This window comes from Rhipicephalus sanguineus, chromosome 1 (genome assembly GCF_013339695.2).
Source record: "Rhipicephalus sanguineus isolate Rsan-2018 chromosome 1, BIME_Rsan_1.4, whole genome shotgun sequence".
NCBI lineage: Eukaryota > Metazoa > Arthropoda > Arachnida > Ixodida > Ixodidae > Rhipicephalus > Rhipicephalus sanguineus.
Window position 1 is genome coordinate 309,603,648 of NC_051176.1, and position 17,282 is coordinate 309,620,929.

The 17,282-nt window shown below is 46.9% G+C and overlaps 1 protein-coding gene across 1 annotated transcript in view; it reads left to right on the forward strand.

Moving 5' to 3' along the window:
• LOC119379426 (ATP-dependent RNA helicase abstrakt) overlaps nt 1–17,282 on the forward strand; it is a 263,231-nt gene that overhangs the window by 203,857 nt on the left and 42,092 nt on the right. The window contains exons 11-12 of the mRNA XM_037648739.2: nt 4,436–4,639; nt 14,723–14,819. Coding sequence (XP_037504667.1) covers nt 4,436–4,639; nt 14,723–14,819 — 301 coding nt within the window. The remainder of the gene's footprint in view (nt 1–4,435; nt 4,640–14,722; nt 14,820–17,282) is intronic.

A 17,282-nucleotide genomic window follows, 5' to 3' on the forward strand; every position in this document is an offset into this window, starting at 1 on the left:
AGAACTTGTGTATTGGGTCGCCCCAGAAAGAACAGGAATATTTTTAACGCAATGAAGGTGCATGCACGGAAGGTCTTCAGGCAAATAAAAAAAAATCAAAAAGGTGCTTCTCACTACCAAATAAGGAGATTGACGTATCGCTGATGCGGTCTGTGCCTCTTTTTCTATTATGATATGCTTCCAACAGTTCACGTACAGTAGTACCTTTACTTCTGCCCAGAATCTTAAGCTCACGGAACTGTGGTTCACACTTGCAGGTCATACAATGTGTAGGCAGATGCGCATTCCCTATATTAATAATAGAAAGGTCATGCTCGCCATGTTCGGTTGTTAACGCACCGCCTGGTTTGTCCTATGTAGGCCTTCTAACATGACAACGGTATCATGTATATGATGCCTGTAGTGCATTTAACAGCTTGGTGTGCTTCTTCACACAATCAAGCCTCTTTCGTTTGCAGAGAATGCTAGTTTGTGCGGCGTCGAAAAAACTACTGCTACACCGTACCTAGCAGTGGCCTTCTTGATATTGGTGACGTCCCATGCACATAGGGGACTACTTCAGTCCTTATTCCTTCTTGAGGAGAGCTTCTGAGACAGCTTCGAAGACTGAGCATGGATAGCCTGCTGCAAAGAGCTTAGCCAATTGTTTATCAAAACTAACCTGCATAGTATGGGGGCAGGACTTCGCGTGTGCATGTTCTAGGCAAAAAGGAGCGATTCCTCTCATAACGAGTTTTGAATGGGCAGAATCGTATGGCATGAGAGCTTTCTGGGACTGTGGGCTCTACGACCAACAAATGTGGCCTTTATTAAAAGAAATTCAAATGTCTAAAAATTGGATTGAATCATGGGGAGGGATTTCATGTGTTAAGAGCATGCTCTTGCAATGTGGATCCTGAACGTCGAGCACGACGTTCAGGATCCACAGCCCGTCGTTGCCGTTTCGCAGCTGCTTGTCGTTCCCCGAGTGAAGAATCCGCAGCCCATCGTTGCCGTCTCGCAGCAGCTTCTCGTGCACGAAGTTCCAGGTCCGCAGCTCGTTTCAAACGCTTGCGTTCAGTGTCGTATGCTCGTCTCTTCGCAGCCTTGTCTTCTGCGTTGCTTGCTGTTGTTGGCGCCGACGACGGTGAGGGTGGGGTAACGTTGCCTTCAACGAGTGGTGGGACGCTGATTGAAGGTACTGTTGCTTCCATCGCATTTACTCAAGTCAAGCAAAGCGTCAAGTCAAGCGAAAGCCAAATAAAGACGCCCTTGACTGAATTCCGAACGCGCGCTCCGCCGCTTATATACACACCGCCCGCGTTCAGTCGAGAGGAGGGAGGGGCGGAGAGGAGAGGCTTGCTGCCGGCACGAGACGAGCCGAGCATGCGCAGTGGGGGTGTGGACGGCAGCCGACGCCACAGGTGCGACTAAGAAATGCTCCGCATTTAAAAGTGGATTGAAGATAAAACTCTAACAATTATCAATATTGATATACCCACGGAATTCTGGAATGCCACCCCTCCATTATAAACTGGCTTACATGCTTCTGCCAAGTGCCCTTCCAGCTGGCATTCTGAATGTAATGCCTTGTTTATGCGTCTTTGCTGTGAAGAAAACATTAAGCGTGTCACTATTACAATCGGTTCTTGCCTTGGCTAGTTTGGTCACCTGAAGTTCTTTGCACAAAGCGGCAGTCGTGCTCTTTACTTTTTGATGATTTTGCCTTAACAGTGCCAAAGTTCTTTTTCACAGCTTAGCGTGGCTTATTTCTAAAGGCACCCGGGGAAGACACCACGAAATGTCCATCTTTATCGGACTGCATCAGAGCCAGGCTGTTCCTTCAAAAAAAAAAAAAAAAGAGATACAACGGATCTTGTAGAGCCTTGTAGGCTTAAACGGTTCGTGCAGACATTTCTTGATAGGGCACTGACTTCTTCTAGTAGGCACCTGTCATCGTTTTCAGTAGGGACTTTCTTGGCAATCTGCCAATTCATAGCGAATAGCTCGTGGGTGACGACAATAGGCTCATGTCTGTATTTAGGACCCTTCTCGAGAGCCCTAAAGACACACTCCCGAACTCGCAGGCTGTACAGCAGCTCCAGCTTGAGATTGCATTCTTTTTATCCTAGTAGCATTTAAAGCCTCATTGAGGCAACGCCTCCACCAAACTTCGGTCAGGCGAGCCATCCCACTCTTCAAAAATCTCCACTTGACATCAGCGACAACGGGGCAGGTATCGCTGTAGTAGAGGACACGTAGAAGACACTCTCGTGCCATACGATTCTGCCCATTCAAATTTGGTTAAGAGAGGAATTGCCATTTTTTTCCCTAGAATTCGCGCTCGCGAAGTCCTGCAACCATACTATGCAGGCCAGCTTGGATAAACAATTGACTAAGCTCGTTGCAGCAGGCTATCCGTGCACGGTCTAGCTGTCTCGGAAGCTCTCCTCAAGAAGGTAAAGGGCCCGAGACAAACAGCCTGCACAGCCTGCATGGTATGTCCCAAAATATCAGGAAGGTCGCCGCAAAGTATGGCGTACCAGTGTTTTTTTTCGACGCCGCGCAAACTAGCAGGCCTATGCCTGCGCATTCTCTGCCAACAAAAGAGGCTTGATTGCCTATATGAACGAAGGAAGGGGAATTTAAGGGCTCGTTTTTCTTTGTTAGACTCAACATAAATGACAACCAGCAGACATTGTGAAGAAATAAAGTGGACAAAAAGACAACTTGCCGCCAGCAGGGACCGAACCCGTAACCTTTGAATAACGCATCCGATTCTCTACCAATTCAGCTACGGCGGCGGTCGTCCTCTTGTACACTTTATTGGGGTTTATTTATTATTTATCTGTGCATTTAAACTTAAGAGTGCTAGCAAGCGCCGCTCATAAACATGATGGCGAGCGTGTATCGCTCTTCTTTTGCCTGCTGGCATCACGTAGCACAAAGATGTTGTTACGAGCTGGCAGTTGACATATAATCCCTTGCATACTACCCCAAGGCATGGAGTCTGCCAGAATGTGACCCTCGCTATGAATGAACGAAAGAAGTGGAAATTTTAAGGGCTCGTTTTTCTTTATTAGACTCAACATTAATGTCAACCAACAGACAGTCAAGCCAAGGAAAGTATAGGGAACGTTTTTTAGGGGCGAAGCTCCTCTTAGTCTAACCTTGTCACGCGTCCGGCGTAAGGCGTAACCGGCAGTATACTACGACCCATCACCGATCCTTTGCAAACTGCCCACTACTTCGTCTTTGAAAACATCCCACTATGATCCATCACCGATCCATTGCTTCACCGACCACAAAGCCATTATAATGAAGGGGGAACGGAAGCCACCTTTGCAAACTGCCCACTAGTTCGTCTTTGCAAACATCCCACTACGACCCATCACCGATCCATCACTTCACCGACCATAAAGCCGTTATAATGAAGGGGGAACGGAAGCCACGTCTAGCTACCACTTACGATTAATAAAATTTCTTGTATAAATATATAAAGTGTTTGTCATGTCTTTGATGATGTACTGGGCTATCGCTCTGATTACTGCTGGGTGAAACCACTGAAGATTTCATGGTGTAACCATGATTGCTTCAGGAGCTTCACCCAAGCTCTTCATCAATCACCCGTGGATATGCTGTGAATTTTTTTTGTAGTAATTATGATATAAATGTGAAGAAATTAAAGTGGATGAAAAGGCAACTTGTTGCCAGCAGGGACCGATCCTGCAACCTTAAAATAACGCGTCTGATGCTTTACCAATTGAGTATTACACCTGTCGTTTTCCATTCCACTGCACGCTGAGTGGTCCTTAAATTTTATGTATCTCTAATGATAGTCTTCAGGGCTGCTATCCTCAGCCACATTGCCATCCTTGCGTAGCTGCTGCCACACGTCAGAAACATCTGAGTGTACAAGAGCCTCTTCATTGCCCAATTCATTGTTGTGTTATGCACCTGAAGAGCCACTTGTGGATTTATTTCCAGCCTTTCTGAAGTAGTTAGAATTGGTATCTTTGCTGGTTGATTTCCAGGATTCTGATAGCATCTTTATGGCCATAAACACATCAGTCTTTGTGTCCCATTTAAGTTGCATGTTCAGCGAGATATTCTGGATAATGTACTTCCTGTATAGACATTTCATGCTGTTGGTGTCTCCTTGATCCAATGGTTGAGTTATTGATGCGCAGTTTGTGGGAAAAAAATTCCAACTCAACACAGTTACATGTCAATGTGGTGTGCCTAGCAGTTGACCAGGAGCAGACAGATTTTCCATTTCTCCTGCCCGATTTCTTCATCCAGCTCATTCAGCCAGTCACTGAACAGAGCTTTTTCTGCATCCTATAACTATGTCTTGAAAGTGCATCATTATAGAAATATTGAGAACTACACTGTCAGAAAGGGATATGTGTACACAAGCAGGAATAAAAAGACATTTATTTTATGATTTTTGCAGGGCCAAAGGCAGACCTTACTTTTCTCAGCCACCATGCCAAAGAAGATCCAAAACTTTGCTCGCAGTGCTTTGGTGAAGCCCATCACAGTAAATGTGGGGCGCGCAGGAGCAGCCAGTTTGGATGTGGTCCAGGAGGTTGAATACGTTAAGCAGGAGGCCAAGATTGTGCACTTGCTTGAAACACTCCAGAAGACGGCACCACCAGTGAGTTTGCGTGCGTGCGTGCGTGCTTTAATTTTGTAAACCAGATGCTGCAGCTTCCTCGTACTGTCAACACAGAAGAGGCTGCAAGTTGGACAACTCAGTAAAATGGCTTGGTTATGACCGTGTGTTTTCACCGCATCAAAAGGGTGCCAGTGATTTTGTATGTGATATAGAGGCCAAGACTGGCAGGCACAGCACTTGTGCAGTAATGCATGCCCCTCACTACAATTTTTCTATTAATGTTTAGTCATGACTCATGTGCTGGTACGTATGGAAAGCCCTTCACTAGGAATGCGAGCAACTACTTAAAGTTTGATGCATTTACAATGCTTACAAGAAATAGGAAAAAACACGCAGACACAGAAAGGAAAAAGTACTGTAAGAACGCTGGTCTTCAACTCATTTTATTGTGCAGAAGGAACAGGCTTTTATGCACTGGAACAGAGAATGTGGCGCATGCATGATGCCACTCATGAGTATTACACGGTAAACAAATTCTCAAAAAGATAATCAGTTTCTTGTTGCGACAATGCAATAAAGGCAGTCCTGACACTGTTCTCATTTTCTTTTCTAATGCAAAATGCCTCGTGAACCAAACAGTTATTTTTCATTGTTGTACCTACCAAGAACATGTGTGCTGTGAAAATGATGTGCGCCACCTATCTCACAGACTAAAATAGATGCCCACCATGTATGGTCTTCCTGTCCTCTTTTTGACGCCAGAAAAGCTGCCTCATTCGTGCCAGGTTGTCAACAACCGCGAGTGCAGAGGTCCTGCATGCACAAAAGAACACGCTACTCCTTTCCTTAACTGCAATACAAGGGTCGTTTATTCCATCCCCTTGTCATGTGGCAAATGCTACATCGACCAGATTGGTCGTTGCATTAATGACAGATCGAGAGAGCACTGCGTGCTGGTTAAGGGAATAGCGGGACCTGGTCATTTTGCTGACCATTGTGAAAGATGCCAATACACACTGAACTTTCACAGCACACTGAAAAATGCCATTGGCTTCATGAGGTGTTTAGCATTAGAAAAGAAGATGAGAACTATGTAAGCACTGCCTCTGTCACAAAAAGCAACAGATTATCTTTTTGAAAATGTGTCTACCATTTAGTATAGCATCAAAGTTCATGCACGGCCTCAGAGATGTGCATCCAAAAGCGGATCTCTGGGGGCTGCATTCGTTGTGGTGAAGCGCATTCCGTCCCTCTCATTTGTGTCGAAAGTTGCGAAAGCTTCATGTCGTCAAAATGACGCTGCGGAAGAAGGACCGGAAACAGGGGGCGTGCTGCTCGCTGAGCTCCAGCCAATCAGTGGTGGCTGAAGTGGACAGTCCACTAGGTGGATCATCGAAAATAGGTCCCCTGGTTTGCATCGACGCTGGGTTTTAGTTGAGGCACAATGTTGCTTGATCTTTTGGTTTAAAACTGTCCATGTACAGCCTAGAGCAGCTTGCTGCCAATAGAAGCGACTTCATATGTTTTCGAAGATATGCAAAAGCGCGTTAAAGTATTGAATTTACTTCTCCCACGACTCTTTAAGTAATAATTGCTATCGCAATAACTAAAGGGACAGCAGTATGCACAAGTAATCGGCACATGCACTGCTCCTATGCACAAGTAATCGACATTTGCACGTGCGCTGCTCCCGTGAACGAAAGTTCGTATTTTTGCGTGACGGGACTCAGACAACGATGTTCGCAAAATCGCCAGTGCTTGTGCGCTCGCTTTGTTGACACCAGTTCACGGCCATGCTATTAGTGGCCAACAGCAATATAATCATCCTATTCGTGAAAATGGTTCTGCTCCTGTTGCTGCTAAAGGAAGCGCACGCGACCTGCGGCTAGACGTTTGCTGCAAACAGTCCAAAAGAAAGTCGGTGCATAGCAACTAACACTTTTCACTTTATCGAAAAGATGGCTTTCCCGTGTACCATGGGTGTCACCACGACTAATATTGGAGCTACCAAACATGCATTAGAGTTTCTTACATGGGCCAACATTTAGAAGTTCGAATTCTGGAGCAAGCATATATTCTGTCTCACTCAAACTTTTTAAATAGCATGGAAAAAAAAGAAACAAACATTACGGGAAATTCACCTTTGCTTCTGTCCCCTTTCGCATGAAAATGCAGGTAAACTGTAGCACTGTAAATAGGGCCCGACATTCCTTACCGCAAAATATGCATAGAGTTCATGATTAAACAGTCTATTTTCACGCCTTATACACTTCCAGGCAGCGCACAAAACATACCCACATACCTGTTTATTGTTTACTTGCACAGTGTGATGTTTTGATTAAGAAAGGCATTCAGGCCTTTAAGACAAATAATAATTAACATATAATATATTATACAGCATTTGGTTCATGTAGTGTACTGTTACAAGCCGTGACAAACAAGCAGGAATGCTCCATCGAGTCGATGAAGATGACGATCGCAATAGCGCTCGCGTTGTTGTTGTTGGCGTTCCGCCATCTTGGCTGAAGGACTCCCCGTGTATATCCTGTAAATACATTTCATTCATTCTTTCTTTATTGCGGGTATTCTCACTCCCGTGACATTTTGGTGGAGGTGCGGGGTACCAACACGGTATAACGGAGCTCCGAAGCGGCCGACACTTGGTTGAACCCAGAATGGCAGAAGAGGGTTCGGCCCCTGCAGCGGCAACCACCACGACAACAGTTGTCCTTCCGCAGCTGAAAGACCCAGGCACATTTTGCGGGACTGACAATGTCGACATCGAAGAATGGTTGCCGATGTATGAACGCACCAGCAAGAATTATCGCTGGGATGACACTCTTATGTTGGCGAACATCCTATTCTACCTGAAAGGGACAGCCAAAGTGTGGTTCGAAAACCATGAAGCAGAAATTGGCAGCTGGGATGCGTGCAAAGAAAAGATACGTGCCCTGTTTGGAAAATCGACTGGTAGAAAGATGGCGGCCAAAAAGGAGCCGGCGTCTCGTGCTCAGACATTGAATGAATCCTACCTGTCTTACATACAAGACGTGCTCGCCCTTTGCCACAAAGCGGACGACAGCATGGAGGAGTCTGAAAAAGTGGCTCATATCTTGAAAGGTATAGCAGATGATGCATTCAACCTCCTGATCTGCAAGGACTGTGACACAGTAGATGCCATCATCCGTGTGTGCCAGCGTTTCGAGACCGCCAAAAGCTGACGCATAGGCTTCCCAAGCAACGCTTAGCGGCGCTGCTGCTCTCGACAGGCAGCGCCATCTCTGGCAGAAAAAGAGAAACTGGGGTGTAAGCAGCGGACGTTTTTCCTTCTCTCCACCACGTGGCCGCTCGCTTCTGTGCACATGCAGAGCTCTCGCGCGGCGCCTCACGATGTACCGCCTGCAGTGCGGGTTCAAAAAGATCTCACAGCTGGATAGGCACTTCCGAAAAGCGAACTTGATAAAAGGAGAAAGGCTCGTCAATCACGTTAACGGTGAAGAGCAGACGATCGACGACAACGACGCCTGACTCAAAGCGAAATGCATTTCCCAAGTCGCGATTACACCGTGTAGGACTTATACCTCGAGGTAAGTCTCATTCTGTCATGTTAAAGATGAATAATGGTCCACATGCACTCCGAAATGAAGCCGTATACGCTATGGATGTTCTGCGGTGTGGACAACGAATCATATGATTGTTGTTTTGATATGGCATGCTTAACAGTAGCAGCCGTGTACTTTCGTGAACAAACGTTTGCGGCCTGCGAAAAAAAGAAATTACACGGCCATGGCCCTGTTTCCTGAGAAGGTTAGAGTCAAGTCCTCCGTGACGCTGGAGAATCACCCGCCGATTAAGACGCGAGGCAGCTAGCTGAGCTTTAACCACTGTGAAGCAAGATGAACTGCTCGCCTCGTTTTTTCGGCTCTCGTGTCATGCTTGCAGTCTCTTTTTATGATATCGACTTGACAGGCGTATAAAACCTGCTGCGCGAACGCGTCTACAAAATCGCACAAAGTCAGAGGTGACAGGAGGTTACTTCACGGTTGCAATTGCAAAGCATGTATTAAGTGCCAGTTGTATTTAGCGGCTTAAATATATATCACACTAATAAAGTGACAAAAACAAAGCAAACCTGCAGAACGATGTCAAAGCATGCTGAAAATGCACAGACGTCCGTTCCGGCGTGATAAAGCAGCCTTCCCGACGCGTGAATTGCAGGCGCCGAACTTCTGACAGTGTGCCAAGTTTAGTTGAATTCAACCAACCGCGCAATGTTGACGGGTAGGTCTCACGAACACGGGCAGTCAAAACACAAAGTTGTTTCACCTACAACCGTAGCTAGACTTTCACAATGCGAGAAGACAGCGTGTAATTATTACTGTAGTTGCTGCGTGCATGCGCCGCGTTACTTACCGATTCAGGTAGTCGAAACGAACGAAAGCGATAAACTCAGACAACCAAAATAGAAGGCGAGACAGCGCTGTCAGTTATCCACGCTGGCTGCCTTTATTTCTCGTGCGACACGACCGGGAAACAATACAGTTTCACACGTAAATCGCGTGCCTTGGTGTTGTCTGCACTGTTGTGGCAGCCCACGACACAGGAATACTTCCGATCTCACGTCCACTTCCGTGGGGTCGCTTCTGCCATCGCGGAAATGCGCAGCTTCGCACAGCAAGCCTCTCGGTTCAACGTGCCGAGCTGACGGCCCCCCAGTTACCCGCACCGATAGAAGAACACATGCGCTACCACTACCGTGAAAGGGGCTGAGTCGCTGAGTCGGCCGCGCAAGGTATGGCCGGGCTAGACTGGCTAGACTGCACGCGCGCGCGCGTGCTGTCTAGCCGTCTAGCCCGGCCAGCCCGGCCGTGCGCAAGGTTCAGAGCTTTCCGACTGAGCCGCAGCGCAGCTGGCGCGGCGCTGTCGTCGCAGCGCAAACTTGAGCTTGGGTTCCCTATTGCCCATCAATATACTCGACTTCCTAATACAGCTCCAACATGGTCGTGCGAAGACACCCCCCTACCACGGGCACCACTGACTGCGGAGCACGTGACGAAGATAGTCTGACGTGAACTCGAAGCTATCTCTCCTGCCTCCACGTGCTCTTGTTCCTGCGATTCCAGCTCACAAATGGTACCACCAGTGCATGCCATCGTTCGTCAAGAGCTTTCGAATGTTGGCCTGGACTCCGTGTGCACGGCCGCTCCCTCCCGATCGAATGACCCTCGTCTGCCACTTTCGTATGCCCAAGGCCAGAGGTCGGTGCTTCCTCGCAATCTCGCCAAGTGGAGGACTGCTGACGACCGGCCCATTTGCTTCAATTGCCGTCGTATTGGCCACGTGGCCCGCTATTGCAACAGCAGGTGGTAGTGGCGTCAGGCGTCCTATGGGTCCAACCGTCGGCCAGAGACAAATGATGATCAATTCCAACCCCACCGTGAGTCACCTCAGTCCACCAGTGATGACGTTTCTTCCATGCCTTATCGTCGGTCACCATCACCGTATGGTCACCAGTCCCGCTCGCCGCAATCTCGTCGCCCGTCGTCTCGCTCACCCCAATTCCGCCGTCCTGCATCGCCGACTTCCCACCTGTCTCGGGAAAACTAGACGATGCAGCTCCCGGAGGTGACGCTGCATCGACGATTCGCCCGCTAAATCCTCTGACCACACTGCAGACTCGACGCAACCTTATTGACATTAAAGTGGACGACGCACATAGCTCTGTCACCGAAGCGGCGATGGTATACTAGCAGCGGCTGTCGTTGTTTTCTTGCGATGAATCGGTGTTTCGGCCTCGGCTTTGGGGGCGTTTTCCGGGATGCAACGTCGGGTGTTGATCCAGGTGCCTTTGAATAGAATCCACCTGACAGGCGATTTCGTCGATACGGCTAGCGAGCTCGGGAGCAGGCTGTGGGGCGCCGGCGGCGTGGACGGAAACAGGTGAAGGCGGTGGAGAGGGTTCGACGACTCGGTCGGCAATTTCGGCGAGCTGGTCCAGCGGCAGATTCGGCTGAACCTGGAGGATGGCCTGAGCGTGAGAGGGTAAATGGTCAAGCCACATTATTCGGAGGAGGGAGTCGTCAACAGGCGTGCTGCCTGCGAGGGCACGCATAAAGCGCAGGAGCTACCATGGCTTGCGGTCACCGAGTGCTTCATGCTGAAGGAGTTGACACACTTTCTCGTCTTCTGAAGGTGAAAGCCGCCGAATTAGTTCCCTCTTCAGGTGCAGGTAGCAGTCGTCAGCTACAGGACTTGCGAGTACGTTGCAGAGCTCAGCTGCGTAGCGAGAATCTAGGTGGGCGACGACGTGGTTGTAGCGCGTCCGGTCCTGGGTGATACGTGCCAGGGAAAACTGCGCCTCGACTTGAGCGAACGACACCTCAGGTGACTCTGCCCAAAAGGGTGGGAGCTTGACGGCGATGCGACAGACATCCGTGTCGCTCCGGGCCGCTGGAGTGGTGGTGCCCGCTGGAGTAGAGCTTTGGGGGGCGTGGCCCGAGCGCAGCTGTGCAGAACTGTCAGATGAGTGTTGTTCATTTTGGGTGCATTGTTGCTGTTCGTGGAGCTGCTGCTCTTGGTTCTTGATTACCTGTTGTTGGGCCTGAAGTTGCTCTTGAAGATGTTGTACTTGTTGGCGAAGAGCGGCGAGGGCTTCCTGGACGGCCATGGCGGGGCAGTAAGTTCGTTTTTCGGGTCACCAGATGTGGGTACACATAACTTTAATGCGTTCGTATGAAAGACGTAACAACAACAACTGAACTGGTTGCGGGAGCACACACCCTTTTTGTCCTCTGTTGGTCGAGAGCATCCTTATCACACCGGCGCTCAGTTTAGTAGCGTCGACGCTGTGCGCAGGCGCAGAAGCGACGCTGCACCGTGCCACCACAACTGTATGACGAACATAAATGACAGGTGGTAACATGAAAATCATGACAGGCATGTCATGCAGGGCATGATTTACATGCCATGCTCATGGTGCGCTTGCGCCCGTTTCCCTGGCATGATATACACCAAAACTGGCATTGCGTGACGTGACTGTATGACAAACATAAATAACGGGTGATAACATGAAAATCATGACGTGCATGTCGTGTAGGGCATGATTTCCATGCCATGCTCGTGGTGTTCTCGCGGCTGTTTCGCTAGCTTGGTATACTCCAAAATTGGTATTTCGTGGCGTGGCTGTATGACGAACATAAATGACAGGTGGTAACATGAAAATCATGACATGCATGTCGTGTACGGCTCGATTTACATGCCATGCTCATGGTCTGCTCACGACCGTTTTGCTAGCTTGACATACAACAATATTGGTGTTGCGCGATGCGACTGTATGATGAACACTAAAGGCAGGTGGTGACATGACAATCATGACATCCATTTTATGTCCAGCATGATTTACATGCCACGTTTATGGTATGCTCCCGGCCGTTCCCCTAGCATGATATACACGAAAACTGGTATTGCGTGATGAGACTGTATGACGAACATAAATGACAGATCCTAACACGCAAATCATAACAAGCATGCCGTACGGCATGATTTACATGACACTGTCTTGGTGCGCTTCTGGCTGTTTAATTAGCTGGATATACACCAAAATTGATATGGCATGACATGAGTGCGTGACGAATATAAATGACAGGTCATGCATTGTATATTCCAGAATATAAGTTCCATTATATAAAAGGTTGTACATGCATCCATGACAGACATGTGGTATATAGTGAACTAGATTTCAAATAATAATATCTGGTGTTTAACGTCCCAAAACCACGATATGATTATGAGAGAGACCGTAGCGGAGGGCTCCGGAAATTTCGACCACCTGGGGTTCTTTAACGTGCACCTGAATCCAAGTACTTGGGCCTCAAACATTTTCGCCTCGATTGAAAATGCAGCTGCCGCGGCCAGGATTCGATCCCGCGACCTTCGGGTTAGCAGTCGAGCGCCATAACCACTGGACCACCGTGGCGAGGCTGAACTAGATTTCATGACATGAATGACTTCATCTTCCTCAAAGAGAAACAAGGCGATGTATGGAGCTCTTTGCTGGCTGCTTTTTTATTCGTCACTGCCATTCTGCCACCGAAGAAATGCCAGGAAAGTGAGCGACCTCGCTCACAGCGTCTGAAATCAGCGTGCGGTGCTCACCGATCTAAAGTATCTTCGTCACGAGTAAACTGGAGTGGGGCAAGCGTGAGCGTGTGCCTCTCATGCTTTAGAAGGCCTGCTTTAACTTTTCTTTCGCTTCGTATGTGCCATATTTTTACCGCGACCGTGTCTGAAGTGTTCGTTGTAAAAGTAGGAGGCTTTGAAAAACGTTTGCTATATGTGGACACAATTTCAATGGGTAGGCACTAATGGGCACCGAAATATGGTCGTTATAACTGATAGATCGTTATATCTGGGATCGTTATAAGTGGGTTCGACTGCATTTAGCAAAGTCCACGATTTAATGGTGCTGGAGCAGCTTGAAGTTATTCACATTTTCCATTTCTATAGCGATGAGGCACGATGAGGATGAGGCCATGAAAGATGTAGTGAATTCGCAATTGAGGCATTAATGCGATGTCCCCAGCAGATATGTCTCTTGCACCAAATACGCAGTGCTGAAAATGTTAATAATAACAAAGATCCGTGGATGTCCCACTGTCATTCAGATCATGACGTCCAAATGAAATCAATTGTATATATATCCTTAGGATGTTCGAGAGAGAAAACAAAACGGACGTTAAGAACAACCGAAATGCAAGGGCCCTAGGTCATTCGGCTCTGGACGTGGATGTCCGGCTGAATGCTACATGTTCATTGTAGACTCGTGCACAACTGTAACACCAAAACTAAATTTCGACCGATGGGTGGTGTAGGTGCCCTTCAAGGCTTGATGAAAGTTTTCACATTTCACAAAGCAGCAGCAGCACAGGAATCTTATAGAAAGTCAAACTTTATATAGAATGTCAAACACTGTATATCTGCAGTGGGTGCATAGGCTGAATATGATCTGTGCTTTCCCACCTTAGTCACTTCGATGGACAGGACGAATAATTTCTTGGTGGGATTTTTTACGTGCAAGTGTGTATGCCCCATCTGTGAAATCGGTGCCGTGAGGTGTGTCTGTGCGAAGCAACGTCGTCATTAAAAAATCTTTACCGAGTTACCCGACCTGGGAATCGAGCCTAGGCATTCTGCATGGAAATCAAGTATTTTACCACAGAGCCATGCCACTACTTGAAACTTCTTTGGAAAAAAATCCCTACAGAGGTGCCATGTCAGACAAGGAGACACGTTAACAGATGTAATATTGTGTGGCTGGAAGGCAAAATCGAACCAGGTGTCACAACATGTGAATTGTGCAATGAGCGAGGCGTTAAATTAATACATCATCGAAGAGGGTGGGTGTGTAAACGTGGACACAGGCGAAGAGAATGGGGCAACACAAACACTGGTTCAAAGCTTCCCACTCATGCAAAGGGGCTCAGCCATAATTTATCATCAGCAACAGCGTGAACAAAGTGTGCAGCTGCATAGGTGTGCGTATTGCCTTACAGACATGTAGTGAGTACTTGACAAAATGATGAATTATGGCATAGTGTGTAGTTCGCAACTGTAGTTGCAGTAGGCGCCCTAGGAGAGTTTACAATGTGCACAGGTGCTCCTTCCCTCACGGCATGGTTGCGGTGTTCTCCAAGAAGTGAAGCATGGCAAGTGAACGAGAAGGCAGCGCGAATGGGGTCCAATAATGCTAGTGCGTTCCACTCTTAAAGGTGAAGCTTAAGCATCTTCCAAGTTTTAACACAAAAGTGTTTTATGCCAGGGTCCACTAGGAATTGAAGCACATCGTTTTGGTCACAAGTGCTACATCAATAAAAGGGCACATAGATAGCTCGGAAAGAAATTCAGAAGAAAACTTTACTGAGTTACCTGGCCTGGGAATCAAAACTCTGGATCTACGGCTTTCGAGCATGCACTCCCTCAAAACATTTAAGGATGACAAAGCCATGCTGGTTAACCTAAAGAGACATTCTACAGGCAATGCACGTTGGCCGTGTTCATGGAGTGAACCGTCACTGAAATTTTACAGCAGTGGATAATAATTGCGCTATTTTGTATGCCCTGCAGGTTCTTATTTTTGCAGAAAAGAAACAAGATGTGGATGCCATTCATGAGTACCTGCTTCTCAAAGGTGTGGAGGCAGTGGCCATCCATGGTGGCAAAGGCAAGTCATACCTCAGGTCGATGCATCTGGACCACTCAGACCTTTCCATTTGTCTCGGAGAGCTTAAATGAGATTGGTGTCTTCAACTGATGCCCCAGGCTTTTTGTGGGTAGAGTTGGTAAAATTGAGTCCCCTTCAGGTAGCTGCTGCCAATGCTCTTAGCTGTGCCTGCACCAAAAAGGAAGCGCTCTATAGAGTCCATAGTGGAAGTACTCACAACATTTTAGCAGCAAATGTGAAGCCAGCATTTGCCCAACTCCACCCCAAAAACATAGCGTTCTCATTTGGTGCCTGCTTAGAGATTGAGTGATTTTGTTCTGCTAACGTAAATGCTAGGTTAATTATAAAATAAGAAATTGCTGTTCCCTGTGAAAATTATACCTCCAAGTGAGTATTGGTGAAGTGATCTGTAACAAAATTTGCCAAGGCTTTGAGGCTTCTTAAGGAAGCCAGTAACATGTTGAGCAGTATCTGCCTGGAGCCATCTTAAACTCGTAGGGTGTGCGAAAAAAATGCTACTTTTCTTTTTCTCTGTAAGCTAACGTTTTATCATTCCTGTTGTAAGATGATGAAGGTCTGGCTTCACTTTCGGGGTGTAATTTCCACTCCAGCAACTTTTTTAAAACCTCCTTGGCCTGCAGAGCCCACAGAGTGTAGCCGCAGGTGCAGAGACATTTCTTCCCTCGGAAGGCTGCCTCTGAACAGCTGGGTTGGCACAGAGTTCAAGACAGTAGCTGGGCTAAGCTTCTTTACCTGTTCTTTTACCTCGCTCCCCGGTGTCACATGTCATTGAATTGTTTCTTTTATAGCTTCCTCTTGGACATGATTCATCATCTCCATTTTACCCTATCCTGTGCAAGCTGATTTCATTTTATCTCTGTGTACGTCTTAATTTTGTCACTCCATCTAACCTTCCTCGACTGCGTTTCCCATCCCTTGGTAGCCATTCCGTGGCTCTTACTGTCCACCTGTTGTCTGCCCTACGCATTACATGGCCACCCCAGGTTCATTTCTTTCGCTTGGTGTCAACTAGAATATTCGCTACCCCTCCTGACCCATTCCGCCATCCTCTGACCTCCTAACGTTACATTTTCCATTCCATTGCACACCGTGTGGTCCTTAACTTTTTCTTTAGTTTCTTTGTTATCCTCCATGTTTCAGCCCAATATGTTTTACAACTGGTAGTATGCCGCGATTGTATACCTTTCGCTGTATGGTTTCCAATTGTGAACTTTTCCTTTTTTGCCAGTTTATTGAGCATTATCTTTGTCTTCATCATAATCATTTTTAGGCCTACGTATTTACTTTCTCAGTTTAATTTCTCAATAACTTCTTGCATGTCGTTGCCATCGTTGTGAAGAGCACTATGTCATCTGCAAATCATAGGTTGCTGAGATATTCTCCATTAACTTTGATTCCTGCTTCTTACCAGTCTAGCTGTTTAAATACTTCTTCTAAGTATACATTGAACATTGGGGAGATTCTACCTTCTTGTCTGACTCCTTTTTTTATTGCAATTTTATTGCTTTTTTTGTGGAGAAGCAAGGTCGCAGTGGAGTCTTTGTAGATGTCGGCTAAGGTATTGGCATATGTTTTAGGTACTGCTTGTCGACTTAGTGCTTTTAAGGATGCTGGTATCTCTACTGAGTTGAAGGCCTTCTTGTAGTCCATGAAAGCTAAATAAAGGGGCTTAATCTGTTAAGCAGATTTCTCCATTACCTTATTGATCTCATGAGTGTGATCCATTGACCCATCATAGAGTATCCTTTCCTGAAATTGGCTTGTTCTCTAGGTTGGCTGAAGTCAAATGTTTCTCTTGTCCTGTTTGAAATTACCTTCGTAAATATATATAACCAAAAGTAAGCTGATAGGTCTGTAATTCATCGTCTTTTATGTCTACTTTCTTATGTATTAATATAATGTTAGCATTTTTCCAGCTCACTGGAAGTGTTGTTGTTTTGAGGCACAGAGTGTGAAGTGTAGCACGTTTCCTCTAAAAAATAAAGTCTCGTCCGACGTGCTTCCCACTGATCAGCAGGAACTTCCTTTTGTGCTACTTTTTCTTCTTCTTCCGACATCTCATGTCATCTTCCTTCTACTTGTTCCATGGCTCATGAGCCACAACCGCACGTACTGTAACGCCCAGTGCTGGCTAGCTAAGGTCTAAAAAGACACATAGCTCATCCCCATCTTGTGAGGCATGTGAAGGGGCACTATGGTGTGTTCACCTACTTGCCAGAAACGCATAAACACAACTGTAGCTGTGTTATAAATGAAAGGGGTTTATTCGCTAATGTGTACTAGAGGCTGATACAGCCCAAGAAATATGTCACTAGGGTGGTAGTCAGAGTAGGGGCTCTCGGGAAGTCCACTCCAGCAGCTACATGGATTTCCTATGCAGTAGCAATAAGCTCACAGCTTGATTAGCACAGTCGGGTCTCACATATCTGTGTGAAACATACT